This window comes from Sturnira hondurensis, unplaced genomic scaffold, assembly GCF_014824575.4.
Source record: "Sturnira hondurensis isolate 20B ecotype Veracruz unplaced genomic scaffold, ASM1482457v3 Scaffold0007164, whole genome shotgun sequence".
In the NCBI taxonomy this organism is placed as follows: Eukaryota; Metazoa; Chordata; class Mammalia; order Chiroptera; family Phyllostomidae; genus Sturnira; species Sturnira hondurensis.
Genome location: NW_028079795.1, coordinates 38,138 through 53,748, shown reverse-complemented (window position 1 = coordinate 53,748; position 15,611 = coordinate 38,138). Strand labels below are relative to the sequence as shown.

The 15,611-nt window shown below is 54.5% G+C and overlaps 1 protein-coding gene across 1 annotated transcript in view; it reads left to right on the top strand.

Moving 5' to 3' along the window:
* Positions 1-15,611, top strand: part of GTF2IRD1 (GTF2I repeat domain containing 1) — a 106,943-nt gene that overhangs the window by 54,295 nt on the left and 37,037 nt on the right. The window contains exons 16-20 of the mRNA XM_037051104.1: positions 6,599-6,646; positions 7,574-7,639; positions 8,676-8,859; positions 14,399-14,448; positions 14,652-14,708. Of these exons, the coding sequence (XP_036906999.1) occupies positions 6,599-6,646; positions 7,574-7,639; positions 8,676-8,859; positions 14,399-14,448; positions 14,652-14,708 (405 nt within the window). The remainder of the gene's footprint in view (positions 1-6,598; positions 6,647-7,573; positions 7,640-8,675; positions 8,860-14,398; positions 14,449-14,651; positions 14,709-15,611) is intronic.

Below are 15,611 nucleotides of genomic sequence, written 5' to 3'. Positions count from 1 at the left end.
TATTCAACAACTGTTTATTGAGCATCTGCTATGTACCAGATTCTGTCTGAGGTTCTAAGGACAGAACAGTGAACCAAATAGGCCATAGTCCCTGCCCCCGTGGGGCTGACATCCCAGGGCAGGGAGACAGATGATGAGAAATCTGAAAGTCAGGCGGTGTCAGTGCAGGTGGTCCACAGGCAGGAGGAGGCTGGAGGGCAAGTGCTGGGGGCAGGAGAGGACAGTAACCACAGGACGCAGGTGGGCAGAGTGGACTTCACTTAGAAAGTGCCGTTGGAGCAAAGACCTGAAGGAGGAGCAGGTGGGAGCCACGTGGATACCAGGAAAGAGCTTTCCGGCAGAGGGAAAAACAAGTGCAAAGGCCCTGAGGGTGGCTGTGCCTGGTATGTCTGCAAGGAAGCCCACAGGACGCCTGGTAGCTAGAGCAGACTGAGGCGGAAAGGTGAGTCAGAGAGGTGACGGGGTGGGTTCTGCAGGGCAGGTCCATCAGAGGAAAGGGTGTGGGCTTGATTCCAAGGACGCAGGAACGCCTGGGAGCTTGGAACGAACAAGGGACAGTTTAACAGTATTTACCCTGACGGTGGGGTTGAGAATACCTTGCGGAGGAGTGGGGACAAGGCAGAAACAGACTATTGCAATAATCCAGGCAGGAGGAGTGGTCTTCTGTGTGTTTTCTTTTAAGATTTTATTTATTTTCAGAGAGAGGGGAAGGGAGGGGGAAAGAGAGGGAGGGAAACCTCAGTTGGTTGCCTCTCACACGCCCGCAGGGTGGGACCTCACCGGGAACCACACAGCAACCCTTCGTTTCAAAACCACACCAGCCAGGGCTGTGTGTTTTGTTTTCTTAACTTGATTTTAGAAGAAAACTGAAATGAATACTTCAGTGTATCTCATGTGCCTAACTCCTAGCTCCAACCATTATCCACAGATGTTAATAGAGGTAAAAAAAATAAGAATTATGGCAGGTAAAGTTTTTCAAATGCGAATCATTATAAAGCTAAACAGTATGTAAACTTTGGTACAGAAGGTTCGTACATATGGCAGAAAATGGTGTCGGTGCTCAGGTGACTGGAGGTTGGAAAACTCTGTAACAGGGATGCAGGGCCAGGCCAGGGCACCTTCAGAAGAGGGATGGCATTTGCTGCTCGCCCTCTCTGTGTGTGACGTCCAGTGTGGGCTAGATCAGGAAAGGAGGGGACCGGTGGCGATTGTTCCAGGATGCCATGCAAAAGCACAGTAGGCAGCACTTAAGTGAACAGTGCGAAGAGAACTCAAAACTGGAATGTTCCGTATATAAAGCACATGCAGATGCACAGGGACAACATAGCATTTACCTAAAGCTGAAAATAAAAAACGGCTGCGTTCTTTTTTAAAAGATTGTATTTATTTTTGGAAAGAGGGGAAGGGAGGGAGAAAGAGAGGGAGAGAAACATCAGTGTGCAAGAGAAACATACATTGGTTGCCTCTCACACGTCCCCCACCGGGGACCTGGCCCGCACCCCAGGCATGTGCCCTGACTGGGAATTGAACTGGTGAGCTTTGGGTTCTCAGGCTGGGACTCAATCCACTGAGCCACACCAGCCAGGGTCAAAAACGGTAGTATTTTAGTGTTTTATTTAAAAAGTAGGTGCGACTAAGACCAAATGCTAACATATATTGTGGGTACATGTCTGTGATAATATTCTGTGTGCTTTTCTGTATGTTTTCATTTTTCCCCACCAAAAATAAACAAATGACTGGAAAAATAAGTAAGGCTTCCTACAGGCCCCCGGCAGGTGATGCCATGCGAATTGGTGACAGAATGAAGGCAGAACATCGCTGCCCCTCATTTGCTTCCATCTCTGTCAGAGAGAATGGTCTGGAAATGGAAGAGAGTGAGGAGGACCTGGGAGTCCCGTTCATTAAGGAGATACGGGGGGTCGCAGAGCTGCTGCGGGTGAGTGTAGATTTCCAGCTTCTGCTGAGTTGAGTTCCAGGCAGCTAATACCTAACAGCCACCATGCATAGCACTTGAGAGGTCATGGTGGATGGAAGCTGAGCTGACAAAAAGAAAACCAGACTTCAAGATGAGGGTTTGGCCCTGGCCGGTGTGGCTCAGGTGGTTGGAGCATCATCCCCCAGACTGAGGAGTCACGGGTTCAGTCTCCAGTCAGGGCACATGCCTGGGTTGCAGGTTCAGTGCTGGTCAGGATGCGTGCAGGGTGCAGCCTATCAGTGTTTCTCTCTCTCCCTCCCTTCCCCTCGCTCTAGAATCAGTGGGTGTGTTTTCTGGTGAGAATTAGAGTGGCGGGGGAAGATGAGGGTTTGCCCAAATTGCAGAAGGGTAGACTGGGCCTCAGTCCCAGGCAGTTCCGGAAAAGATTTCTACAGAAACGACTGTGAGTCATCAGAAGGGACCCAGGTGTGGGTCATGTATGGGGAGTGAGTTGGCCATCAGGATCTCAGGCTGGCCATGGGCCAGCTGGGGAAGCAGGGCTGCATGGTACCCCAGCCTCCACCTGGGGGAGGGTTCCTCTGCCATCCCAAAGGGCTCGGACCTTCCAGAAATACTCATCAGTTGGTTGGACAAAGGGACTTCAGACAGCAGAATCTTGTGATCTGCTGATGCCTTGGGAGGGAGTGGACAGTCCACCCAAGACTGATGCTTCTTGCGCCTCTGACAGACCAGAACACTGGGCGAAACGCATGAGAATTCAGAGCCCAAGGACATGCCGTGAGTTGTATTTCTCAGGTAACAGACTCTGAAACAGACTTTAACGTGCAGGATGTTTACTAGGGGCTGCCTTTGGGATCAACACCTGCGTAAAGGAGGGGATGGAAGCCCAGAAGGGTAGAGGGAGAGGTTGAGCCATGATGCGGCCCCAGTAACAGTCTCCACCAACCCCACAGGGAGCTCTGGAGCCCCCTAGAGTTGTTCTGAGTTGAACCAGGATGTCCTGGCCTCTATACACCCTCCTTTATTAGGTATGGGGTGTGGGCGGGCCCAGGGCGGTCCTTGGAGCAGCTGACCCGGCTGCCAGCTAACCACAGTGTCTACCTGTGGGACAACAAGCTGGGGGTCTTGGTGGTACTTCCATGTCCACCACAACATGGATGGACGATCGCACCACAGAGAGACACAAACACAGGAAACAAACACAGCGAGTAAACAGGCACAAAGAAAGAAGGGCTTGCACAGGGGCGGCTCTTGTGCTCCTTTTAACCGGGCAGAATTTTCATTGCACATGTTGGGAAATGGGTGCTCGGTGCAAAGACAGATGTGTGCACTGCTTCTTGAAGAAATCTATCAGCCTAAAGAGCCAGGAGCGTGAGCTTTCCAGTCCATTCCCAGGAATCCATTGCTAGGAAAATATCTGAAATAGGAACAACGTTTTCTGCGCAGAGGTGTTCACGACAGTGTTACCGACGACAATGAAAAATTGGAAAGAGTCCTGGCCGGTGGCTCCGTAGTTGGAGTGTTGCCCATGCACTGAAAGGTTGAGGGCTCAATCCCCTGTTGGGGTGTGAGAGGCAGCCAATCAATGTTTCTCTTTCTCCCTTGCTCACTCTTTAAAATTAATAAACATATCCTTGGGTGAGGATTTTTTTTTTAATTGGAAAGAATCAGTCCAACTACCAGGGCACCGTTAATGGTACCCTGACACAGCCACTAAAAATAGGCAACAAGGGAGAATGCAAAAGACACAAAAATGAGTGTTGACAACTGTGTTGAAAACATAATCACTGGTTGAAGAAAAGAAAATATCAGAATAGTGGCTGTGTTAGGTTAAGTGCATTTTCTTTCTCATGTCCTAAATCGGTTGTGATGTGCTTCAGTCCCTCCGTAGTGAAGAAAGATTATTTGCCAGGCACAGGCTGGGGGTGACCAGACCGACAGCAGTGTGTGCAGACTGTGGGGAGTTTGGCTGGTCAGGGACTCTGGATGAGCTGCCAGTGTGGCCTGGCTGCTGAGAGGCCCCCTGGCACCTGACTGCGCACACAGCAGTAGAGGAAACCACAGGGGTCCCATTTGGAGACCTAGAGGCTGGTGGCACTGGAGGGGTGGAGGCTGTGGACCAGCATGGTGCCGTTTCTGTTGGGAAGGTTTCCCCCTCCTGGCTTGACAGCAGGAAACAGGCCTGGCAGTACCAGTCCACCTCCCCAAAGCCACCCAGCCTTGGGCCGGAACCCAGGTTTGCGAGCTTTCCGTCCGGGGCTCCTTGCAAGGCACCTCATTCAGAATTCTGAAGATTCCAAGGTTCTCAGGACCCCGTGGGTTAGAGGAGGAGTATGTGTGCTGTGCTCTTTTCTGTGTAGACGTGTGCAGAGTGAGATAAATGATACAGACTTCTGTAACAGGTGAAGGAATGGCTCTGCTGCCCGCCCCAGGTGCCCCTGAGTTTGGGGTCCGTCCTCCGTGTTTTTCTGCACATGTGCTAGTGCACGTGGCCACTGGTTTGTACACTTTGTCCCTGGTGTCCTCACCGTGGCCGTCTCTGCAGCAGCATGGTACCCACTGTGTCGGCAGGTCCTTGGTCATTCATGGAGGTCATTTCGAGTCTCTTGGTGTTGAAACGGGGGCAGTCAGCTTGAGGACAAGTGTGTTCATAGTGAATAGCCTAGCGGAGAATCAGGCAAGTTCCCCTCGCTTAGAACTTGGGCCCCCAGAGCACCCAGGTTGTCTCTCACTAGAGAGGACCTAGCCCTGTTTGGGGACCCAACAAGGCTGGCAGAAGCCCCCCCCCAACCCCAGTTTGGGCCCCAGAGGGTGGCTGGGTCAGGTCCTCCCCTGCCTGGTGCTCTGGAACGTTGCCTGGGGGTGGCACTGCACATGGACAGCTTACGGCAGGGATGGACTCTGGGCCCGGTCTGCCCTCTCCTGTCCCTCACAGGCCCCCTGCTGGACTTTATAGGTGTTTCAGGTGTGGCATGTGGGCAGCTTTCTTCGCCCCAGGATAGATACCGTGCTCGAATCCTAGTCACTGGCATCTGCCCAGGAAAGCACCCCCCAACGGCCCTGCTTGTCCTTCTGTCCCCCCAGACTCACCTCTTCCTGTCTACTACCACTCCAGTGTGTTAGTGGGGTCCCCCAGAAGCTGACCCGAGACAAGTGCATTCGTTCACTTGGGAGGAGACCTGGGACCACCAGTACGAGGTGGGCAGTGGGACTGAGGCAGTACAGGCGTGTCATCAGGCCTGTGACCACTGCAGGCAGGGCCCATGGGAGCCCACTCATAACCACACACCTGAGTTTATGCAGATGGATGAGGAGGGAGCTGGTTAGTGATCTGTCACGTTGCCCCCATTATTGGCTGAGAGCTCTTTGCAGGGCATGAACTTCAGGCTCTTCTTTGCTGGTTTTTCTCCCACAGCCGGTTCTTCGGGTAGAGTTGGGACCCAGCGTGTACTGCCCGTAGTGAGTCCATTTCCCTGAGGAAAGTTTAGGTCTAAACCTCAGGGTTGGCCCTCCACATTTTCAAGTGGGCAGCTGAGCATAGATAGAACCTTCCAGCTCCTTGCAGGCTGAACCCCACGGCTCAAGCTTATCTGGTGCTCCCCGATGTGCTGGTTCATCTGCCTTCAGTCGGTGAGCAGGCCATGAGACCACTGACGGCTCTCCCAGGATTAGCCCGTTGCTTCCACTCAGGGTCACATCTGGGACAGGGGACAGCACCCCGTTTCCTCGTCACCCAGTGCTCTCTTGAACTGGGGGAGCAGACCCGGGATCCACCTGCTCCACCATTTCCAGCTCAGCAGCATGTTGTGGGCCGAAAGGAGCTGTTTAAGGGCTGGTACCGTGTGTGAAGGCACCAGTGAGCTTCCTCAGTCACACTCAGGCTGTCACAAATGTCGAAAATCCCTCAGTGCCTCCTGAGGCCTGGCAATAAAGGCCGCTGTCGAGGGCCTATTCCAGTCACCACACTCCCACTGTGCATATCTGCATGTCATCCTCCAGCCCAAACCCATCACCTGAGTCTGACCCCCTCCCTGCCTGGGTCCCTCCCATCCCAGTGCTTTTCCGGGACACCGGGATCCAGCCCAGGTGCTCCCCTCCTGCAGGAAGCCTCCCCTGTGCACTGTCCTGCATCCTTGCCACCTGTGGACAAGCATCTGCAAACAAGCTTGAATCCATTGCTGCCAGCCTGGGCTAGTGTTCACCTGGGCTACTGTTCACCTGGTCCAGGATGGCTCTGCGTCCCCTACCCGTCCCTCCCTCTGTCGCCTCATGTGAATCCGTTTCTCTTAGTGGCATCACCACCACCTGGCATTATGTGTTGTGTCTGCAGCACACCAGAAGAGCAGGGCTTTGTCTTGTTCCTGAGCGTCCTTAGTGCCTGGAACAGAACACAGTGAGTGCATTGCAGGAAGGACTGGCCGCCAGGTGGTGCTTACCAAATGTGGTGGGATGCCTGGTCTCCGCACCCACCCTCACATGGAGACAAGGGTGGGGTGCCTGTACTAAATTGAGGTACCCGATCCCTTCTGGGGGTCACTATGCCATGCTGCAGTGTCAGAGCCCATCAGCCTGCCATTCCCCACCTGTCTGGCCTGACTTTGGCAACACAGGGTACAGGAGATGATGAACATGGCTTTCCCAGCATCCTCTGTTCTCTTTCAGACAAAGGCCCCAGCGAGGACCCACGACCTGAGGAGAGACCTGTGGAGGGTGAGGCGCTGACCATCTTCCTCATTTCACCCCACCACCCCATCTCTGCTGCCCTCCCCTGCCCCTCATCCTCCTTTGTGTCCAGCACCCCATTGCAGGGTGGGAGTCCTGTGGGCCACCTGAGGTGGGAGGTTTGCAGACCCATTTTGTAGAACCAGGAGGTACCTGGTCAGAGGTACAGCATCTCGTTCTGGGAAGGGACATTGCAAGACTGTCTCTTTTTGTTTGTATACACACCATGCTTCTTTCCGCAAAGATCTTAAGGGTGAGGTCTGAGCCTAGTCTACCTGAGCAAGTAGAATTGAGGCTTGAAAGCACAAACGTGGCTTTGTGTCCATCAGACATGCTGGTTCTCAGGAACACAGCTTGTTCCCTTCCCGCTGAGAGTGAGAGTAGGCCAGAAGGGAGATTGAGGTGAGGACAGACTGGTTTCATCTCAGGAGTCTCTACTCCAGAAATGGAATGAGTGGGTGTCAGAGGGGAGAAGGATCGCTCCCCCAAACCCAGTCTGGCAGGGGAACCACGAAGTGTTAACAAAAGCCCACTGCCACCTGGTGGCAGCATACTCAATTTGCAGGCTTAGTGTTTCCTCACTAGTTAGGTAACTTTCTGAGCTGGTCTGGAGTGATGCTTACCTAGAAAGGCCCCTGATCATTCTTAGGCCACAAAACCTTTCAGATCTCCACTCAGGCCTGGCGATGCTGTAGACTGGATTTCACAATCAGGTGTTTGAGGCCAGGAATTGCGGGCCTGTCTCGGGGGTGGCATTTCCGAGGGAAGAGGTTACCTGCCACCACCATCCCAGCCTTCCCCATTCCAAGGTCCCTCCACAGGGTCATTGTCGTGCCAGCAGAGCTGGGACATGAGCTGAGAAGCACGGTGCTGCCGCCACTGGGGAGGCTCAGCAGGCTGCTTCTTGCCTTTCAGACAGCCACGGCGATGTGATCCGGCCCCTGCGGAAGCAGGTGGAACTGCTCTTCAACACAAGATACGGTGAGCAGGGAGCCGGACAGGGTCGGGGCGTCCTGGTCCACCCTTCAGCTGGCCTGCGTATAGAGGGATTTGGGCCCAGTCCCCCACCCCAGCTGCTCCTTGCACAGGAACAAGGTGGGGGAGGGGAGGGAGGGACTGGGACCCATTGAGAGAGGGAAGGGGGCCCCCAGGGAGACTGAGGCACTGCAGAAAACCCCACCCTCTGAAATGCTACACCCAGCCTTTTTGGTCAACACGCTCATGCTCCCTCACATCTTTCATGCTCCCTGACATCTGCCCCCTGTCCTCCGGGGCACCCCTGTTCGGGGTCCTCAGAGGACTTGTACATAGCAAGAACTTTCCTACCAGAAGGACCAGGAGAGAGGATGGGGAAGCAGAGTAGGAAGCTGTCCTTTACCAAGTGCCTGTGGTTTGCCCAGCTCTGGCTAAGTGCTTCACACAGCTCTCATCCCATCGCACCGCATCCCTGTACCCTCGTACTCATTTACACGTGAGGAGAATGAGGTCTGGGGAAGGGACATGGCTTCCCTGAGGCCCCACAGCTAATGTGTGGTGGTGCCTAGGCTGGACCTCAGATCTGTCCTCTTCCCAAAGTGTACCACACAGAGTTTGGGGTTCTTGGGTTCTTTATGGTGGCAGGGGCCCTCTGGAGGGCCTTTCTGACAACTCAGGGTTCAACACCTAGTCCTGGGTGGAGCCAGCGCTGAGTTTCACCAGCCATCGGCGGTTTCTCCCGTGCTGCCTGTCTGTGAGGGCATGGCGTGAGCATGAGTCTGGGATTCACAGACCTTGGCTCGGGAGCCCTGGGACCTGCAATGAGTCCCATCCCCTCTGAGCTCCAGGTCTCTTCACTGGGACTGGGTAACGGCACTCACATTTCCAGAAGGTCAAGAAGGTTCAACTAAGTGCAGACTCTGAAAGGGCTCTGGCACCTGTGGCTGCCTCTCCCCGTTTCCCTCTGCAGACATGGGAGGTGGGAGTTGAGGCTGGCGGCCCCACAACTCTGGGTGGCCCTATAGCAGCTGTGTCTCCGCAGCCAAGGCCATTGGCATCTCGGAGCCCGTCAAGGTGCCCTACTCCAAGTTCCTGATGTACCCAGAGGAGCTGTTTGTGGTGGGGCTGCCTGAAGGCATCTCCCTCCGCAGGCCCAACTGCTTCGGGATTGCCAAGCTCCGGAAGATCCTGGAGGCCAGCAACAGCATCCAGTTTGTCATTAAGAGGTAAGGCCAGGAGCCGCTCCAAAACGCCATCTTCCCCTGCAGGTTAGGGTAGTCTTTTCCTTGTTTGGTTTTTAACGAGTGCAGTGTTAGTCAGGGTTCAGGCGCAGCCAAACAGGCACCAGGCTATCCAGGTCTGCCAGACCCGGGGCAGCCAGCCTGACGCCCTCCCTGGCTCCAGTGTGCCGGCACGCAGAATGGGTCGTGTCTGCCGGCTTGCTCTCTCGGGCTGTTCTGAGTGTCCTCTGGGTGGCCGTGTTGGTGTCCTGGGCCAGGGGGCACCAGGACGCTGCTGAGGACAGTGCCTGTCATCCCAGGGTTGGAAAAGATGGCTGTGGCATTTCCAGGTCCTTTCTGTTCCCTTGGGCATCTCAGTGTCGTCAGCGAGGGCCTGGGGGAACTGTGTGCCCAGCTCAGTGTAAAGTCCCCCTGGAGGAGGTGGGACGGCTGTTAATTTTTCAAAGGGGAGGGGAAGGACGTGGGGTGTCCTGTTTTGTGTTTCCTGCTTCTGTGTGTTATTGGCATGTCTTGTCAATTTGGGTTTGGTTTGGTTTGGTTGAAAGCTTGGCAAGAAAAAGGAGACCCTTAAGGGTGTGATCCCCTTAAAGGAGTAGATGGTCCCCAAGTTGGGAAACTCATGGTACTCTTCACACCTGGAATGGCAGGCTGGTGACGGACCATGGGACAGGGAGCTCACCCATGGAACCTGGTTTGGGGGCAGGAGAAGTTAGGGAAGGTGGTGCTTCGGGAGCTGAGAATAGTGGACACCTGGTTCCTTCCTTCAATAAGTACGCCCTGAGTGCCAGCCGCAGGCCAGGCTGAAATACAACAGCAAACGCCATCAAGTCCTGCCCTTCAGTTGGCTGATCTCACTGAGTAAAATGACAATATAATGTCATGTAGAGATGAGTGCTGTAATACAGGGTAAGGGGGCAGAGGAGGGTAAGGGGGAATGAAGCGAGGCATGTCAGTATCTGCTGGAAGAGTGTTCAGGCAGAGGGAACAGCAGGTGCGAAGGCCCCGAGGCAGAGACATGCTTGTGTGTGTGAAGACTAGCAGGGCACAGTGTGGCTGGTGCAAAGTAAGCAAGGGAAGAGTGGTAAGTGGTGAGGCCCAAAAGATAGCAGGGGCCAGATGACACGGGGTCCTGGGCTGGTTTAGAGTTCAGATTTTGTTTCAAACTTAATGAGAGCTCACTGAAAGGTTTCAAGGAGAGTAACATGATGTGGTCTATTTTTTAATTTTAAATTTCCAGTGTGACTCTGGAGGGGACTCTGGGGGGTGCGGGCAGGGGAAGAAGCAGAGACCAGCAAGGATGCTTTAATCTGGCCCCGGGGGACAGGGCAGAGCTTGAACTGGGTAAAGGTAGGGAGGACTATGGAAAGTTGTCAGATTCAGGAACAATTTGGAGAATTTGCGATGTATTAGATGTGGGTGTGAGAGGAGGAGGGGACTGAACGACTCAAAGGTTGCTGGCTAAGCACGTGGGCTGGTGGTGATGCCATTTTCTGGGTTGGGGACGCTGAGGGTAGAGGCCGCAGTCAACAGGTAGGTCTGATGTGGGTTAGGTTTGAGATATGTCAGGCCCTCCGGGGAGGGACAGCAGTTGGATGACAGGAGTCCCAGTCCCAATGCTCAGTGGACAGGTCAGTGTGGGGACAGAATGTTGGGAGCTGTTGGCATTCAGGAAGCATGTAGCACGTGGGGACCGCCTGCCACATTCATCCTCAAACCCACAATTGGAGCACCTGGGCAGCTCGAAGGTAGGAGCTCGGTCAACAGCAGATTCGTGTGAACTGGTCTTCCTCTCCCTCGCACCCCTTCGTTGACAGCCCCGGCCCCTGGCAGCTGCTGACGCATGGTCTGTCACCGTGTCACCTTTTCTAGAGTGTCCCGTAGCTGGAACGCCACAGGATGCAGCCTTTGATGTCTGACTTGTCTCGCTCAACTTTTGAGACTCATCCACGTGGGTGCCTGGATGAGGAGTCCATTTCTTTAAAAACTTAGCAGTTTTAAGTGAGTTTAACCAGTTCCAGTTTCTGAAAGCCAAATGAAGAAATTGATTTAAGGAGAGTGATTGACCTTGCCAAGTGCCGCACCTGGGGTGTGGGACCGCAGACAAGTTGGGGTTATCGTGAGGTATGATTGGAGGACGGAGACTGGACGTTTCAGTATCTTTATTTTCTTATTCCTCCTTTTTCTTTTTTTAAAAAATATTTTATTTATTTCTCTTTAGAGGGGAGGGGAAGGAGAGAGGGAGAGAAACATCAATGTATGGTTGCTTCTCGTGCATCCCCTGCCGGGAACCGGCCCGCAACCCAGGCATGTGCCCCAACTGGGAATCGAACTGCGATCGTCTGGTTCGCAGGCCCGCGCCCAATCCACTGAGCCACACCAGCCAGGGTTATTCCTCCTTTTTCAAATGAGCAAAAATACTATGGGGACTATTAAGTGAAAAGTAACCACTTCTAATTAATCTTACTTTTAAAGGGATACATTTTGGAGGACATGTAAATGCCTTAGAACTACGTAGAAGTGGGGCTACATAAGTAACTTCATCACTACCCTGAACACCACTGGCCGCCATAGCGAAGTACCAGGGCTGGGTGGCTGAAACAACCAGTTTATTTCTCTCAGTTCTGGAGGCTAGAAGTTCAAGATCAGGGTGTTGGCAGGTTTCGCTTCTCCTGAGGCTTCTCTCCTTGGCTCACAGGTGGCTGCCTCCTTGCTGTGTCTTCAAATGGCCTTTTCTCTGTGCACGGGCGCCCCTGGCATCTCTCCCTGCATGACCTGATCTCCTCTCCTAAGGATGCCAGTCAGGTGGATCGGGGCCCATCCTGATGTCCTCATTGAAATTTAATCAACTCTTTAAAGACCCTGCTTTCCAATACAGTCATGTTCTGAAGTACTGGGGGTTAGGGCTTCAACATGAAATTTGGGGGAATACAATTGAGCTTATAAAAGTATGTGTTTATATAAATGAGAAATTATCACCTGCAGGAGACATCACTAAGTGATTGACACTCTTTGCATCTGAACCTGACCTCCACATCCTTCAAAACAATAGTCTAGACAACCAGTACCTGTTACTAGAGTTGGCACAAAATCAAATTAAACTTTCTAAACCTTTGGTCAAAACACATTAACCCAGATAAGAATGCATAATGTCTTGAACATATATGCAAATTTTTTATTCTTTCATGCATCTTTCTGGAGAAAGGGGTTCCTTGCTTTCATCAAATTCTCCAAAGTTAAAAAATGCTTAGAAAATCTAGCCCTGGCTTGTGTAGCTCAGTGGATTGAGCATGGGCCTGCAAACCACACGATCGCGGTTCGATTCCCAGCAGGGCACATGCCTGGGTTGCAGGCCAGTTCCCAGCAGGGGACTCATGAGAGGCAACCATACATTGATATTTCTCTCCTTCTCTCCTTCCCTTCCCCTAAAGATAAATAAATAAAATTTAAAAGAAAAGAAAATCTAGAGCAACGGATAAATTCTGACAGGTGGGAGGCTGATGTCCAGGGAAGTAGGCGTGGAAGGTTCTGTCTACATGAAGTGCTGCGGTACAGTTCTGACACTGACCACCCGGAGGGAGCAGACCCCACTGGTTCAGGGCACAGACCCCACCAAGAACGTGCCCACTGCAGACACCAGCCCCAAGTACCAGGGGCCTGTAGCGGTTACAAATCGAGACCTGCCAATTGAAGAGACAATTGAGAAGGGCACTGGATACAGAGCTCCCACGCCCTGTCCCATGAAATCAGGGGACACATCACTCCCAGCACACCGATTTGCTCACCACGGGCAGCCCTACCGAGCTTCAGTGTCCACAGTGCTCATCGGGAGGCGTTAGGCAGGCTTGGTTGGGTCATTGGGCACGTGATTGAATCCGTTCTCCAGCCTCTCTCCCTAGAACCAGGGAAGTTGCACGGATGTCAGGTGTCCCAAAGCCCAGTCCTCCAATCACACGGCTGCTCTTCTTGCATCCTGAACCAACTCAGTACAAGCATAGGTGTGATCCTGGAGGCTCACCATGAGTGACAGACACTCCTGTCATTGGAGAAATTATGAAGATTCATAGTTTCTCTCCCAGGAACCGGGAACGAACGCCAGACTGACTCTGGCACAGCACTGACCCCAAATGCCCCATTTTCAGTGTGACCTTGTTCAGCTAAAGTGGGACTGTCTGGGTGGGGCAGGGGTCTGGGGCCTGTGGCAGCCTGAGGGCACTGGGGAGGCAGGCTGGCCAGAGGAGGGCATGGTGGAGAGGGCCAGGTAACAGAGCTGCCCCTTCAGACCTCGGGAAGGGAAGAGGGCTGGACCAGGGTCTAGTGTGAGGATGCGTTTGTGCTGAGGCTGCCCACAAAGGCGACGAGCTCTCCAGCACAGAGGTGGCCAAGCAGCGACACAGAGACCCTGCCTGGGAGTGAGGGCATTCTGCCCCCCAGTCAGGCAGTCAGAGGGTGAGGACTGGTGGCCTGTACTGGCAGCAGGACCTGGGCATAAGCTCATTGCCCAGCACTGGGCTGGGCTTCTAGGGCCGGAGAGGGGGGAGGCACAGCCCTGCCTTGGCCCATAGTCTGAGGAGCTGGAAAAGGCCTCAGACTGCACCCAGAGCCCCCACCACCGCCACTGCCTCTCCCCCTTCTCCTGGGGAAACTGAGGCTTTGGCAGTGGAGTGATGGCCCCACAGTCCTCTAGGAGTGGCAGGAGCTGAGCAGGACTCCTGGCTCAGAGTCCCTTCCTCCGTCCTGCGTCCTCTCCTCAAACTTGTATTTGAAGGCCTGCTGCCCTCTCTTTGAGCCAGGACAGAAAACAGAGGTCTGGCTCGGGGGAGGGTGCCTCTCAGCTGGAGAGGCTGCAGGTGAGGACGAGAGGGGCACCTCATTTTCACTCTGCCCCATGAGCTGTGTGATCTTGGGCATGTCCCTCACCTCACCTCAGTCTCCTCATCCTGAGAATGAGAAGATGGAGACAGTACCTGCTTCAAGGACCTTGGTGGGTTACCTCATGTCTGGGAAAGGCCTTGCGGCATCTGTGTAGATACAGACGTTAGGGGAAAGCTGGGCTGGTCCCTGAGCCCCCGAGCCCAAAGTAAAATGGCAGCTCTGAGGTGTCAGCCAGAAACCTTGGATGGTCCTCAAGCCTCAAGACCGGGGTACCGAACAGTCACCCCCAACGGCTTCTACACTTAAAACCAGCTCTGTGGGGAGCCCCCCAGACCACGGGCGCTGACACTGGACAGCAACAGTCACTCCATATTCTGGAACTGAGAGTGAGGGTGTCAGCCCCACTGGGCCCGGACCAGGCGGGTCTCACTCCCAGCTGAATTGTCAGAGTCCAGTGCAGCCCCTCGCACCCCGATCTTACATGTGGGTCAGTAGGACAGCTGTGGGTGTGGGGTGGGGACCCCAGACCTCAACTGTCCTGAGGCAGAGGGCCTGTTGTACAGATGCATAGACTGAGTCCTGGTGGGGGAGGGCTGTACAGGATGAGGAGGTTTGGAGGGACCCTGGCGATAGCCCCTCTTGTATTTTTCAGGCCTGAGCTGCTCACCGAAGGAGTCAAAGAGCCCATCACAGACAGCCAAGGTACCCTGCACAGGGTCATGGGCTAAGGTGCGGGCTGGGTATGGGAGGGGTCCCAGGCCTCTGCCACCTCCCCTCCTTCTGCTTCCTCTGTCCTCCCCTGGCGTTCCCCCAGTGCCCTCTGCATCTGGTTCTCCCCCACCTTTGTCCCTGGATGTCAGGAGCTAGCTGCCCGCTCACCCTGGCTTCTCTCCCCTCGTCCCCAGAGAGGGATTCCGGGGACCCTTTTGTGGACGAGAGCCTGAAGAGACAGGGCTTTCAAGGTAAGGTTGCGGCTCAGGATGGGGTCGCCAGGCCTGGCGCCACAACCTTGACCTGGCCAGGCTGGGGTGGGTCTGCCCACAACCTCAGCGCCTGGGGGACTGGGTGAGGTGGGTTAGCAGCAGGGCAGGGCTGTAGCCTGCCAGCTCCAAGAGGCTCCACAGGGGCTCTAGGGGGTGGCGTGGGGGTTCCACAGAGTACAGGAGCTGCCCCCAGTCCATGTGGGGAGTCAGCTGACCTGCCTGCCCACTGCATGCTAGGCAGTCAGCCTCGCTCTTACCTCTCTCAAAGCAGAGGCAAGCATGAGAGGCAAGCAGGGCTCTGGAGGCCGGGGACTGCAGCGGGGCCGAGATGGCATAGGAGGAAGTGAGTGTGCAGGGAGAGAAGGGGGAGAGCTTGAGTGAAGGCGTGGAGTGTGGGCCATCACTGAGGAACAGAACCACGACAGGGCAGGCTCTGAGGGGTCAACTCCCCTCGCAGCGGTGGGGGTGCGTTGTCGCTGCTCAGCTTCCTGTTGGGACTAAGTGTAGCCTCAGTGATGGGTGGGGAGCAACAGCCCGGGTGCCTGTAGAGGCAGCCCTGGGTGTGGCTGTGAGTGAGCGGGCATTTCCGAGGTATCCTTGGTCACTGTGGCTGTGAGGAGAAAATGGGTCAGGGAGACCCATGGCAAGAAGGGTGTCGGGGAGCCCTGAGAGAGAGGACCCGGACCCCAGAGGGGTAATTGGGCACTGTCAAGTCTCTCCCTCTGACCCAGGCGCTGGGACTTTGTATGATGAGGGGGGTTGAGTCTCTCACCACACCCCAAGGTTCCTCATGTCTAGTCCTTTTAGGGGACTGGGGTCCTCAGCATCTCCCACCCAACCACCGTGAGATCCACTACCTCACCTCTCTCTTCCCACAAGGCA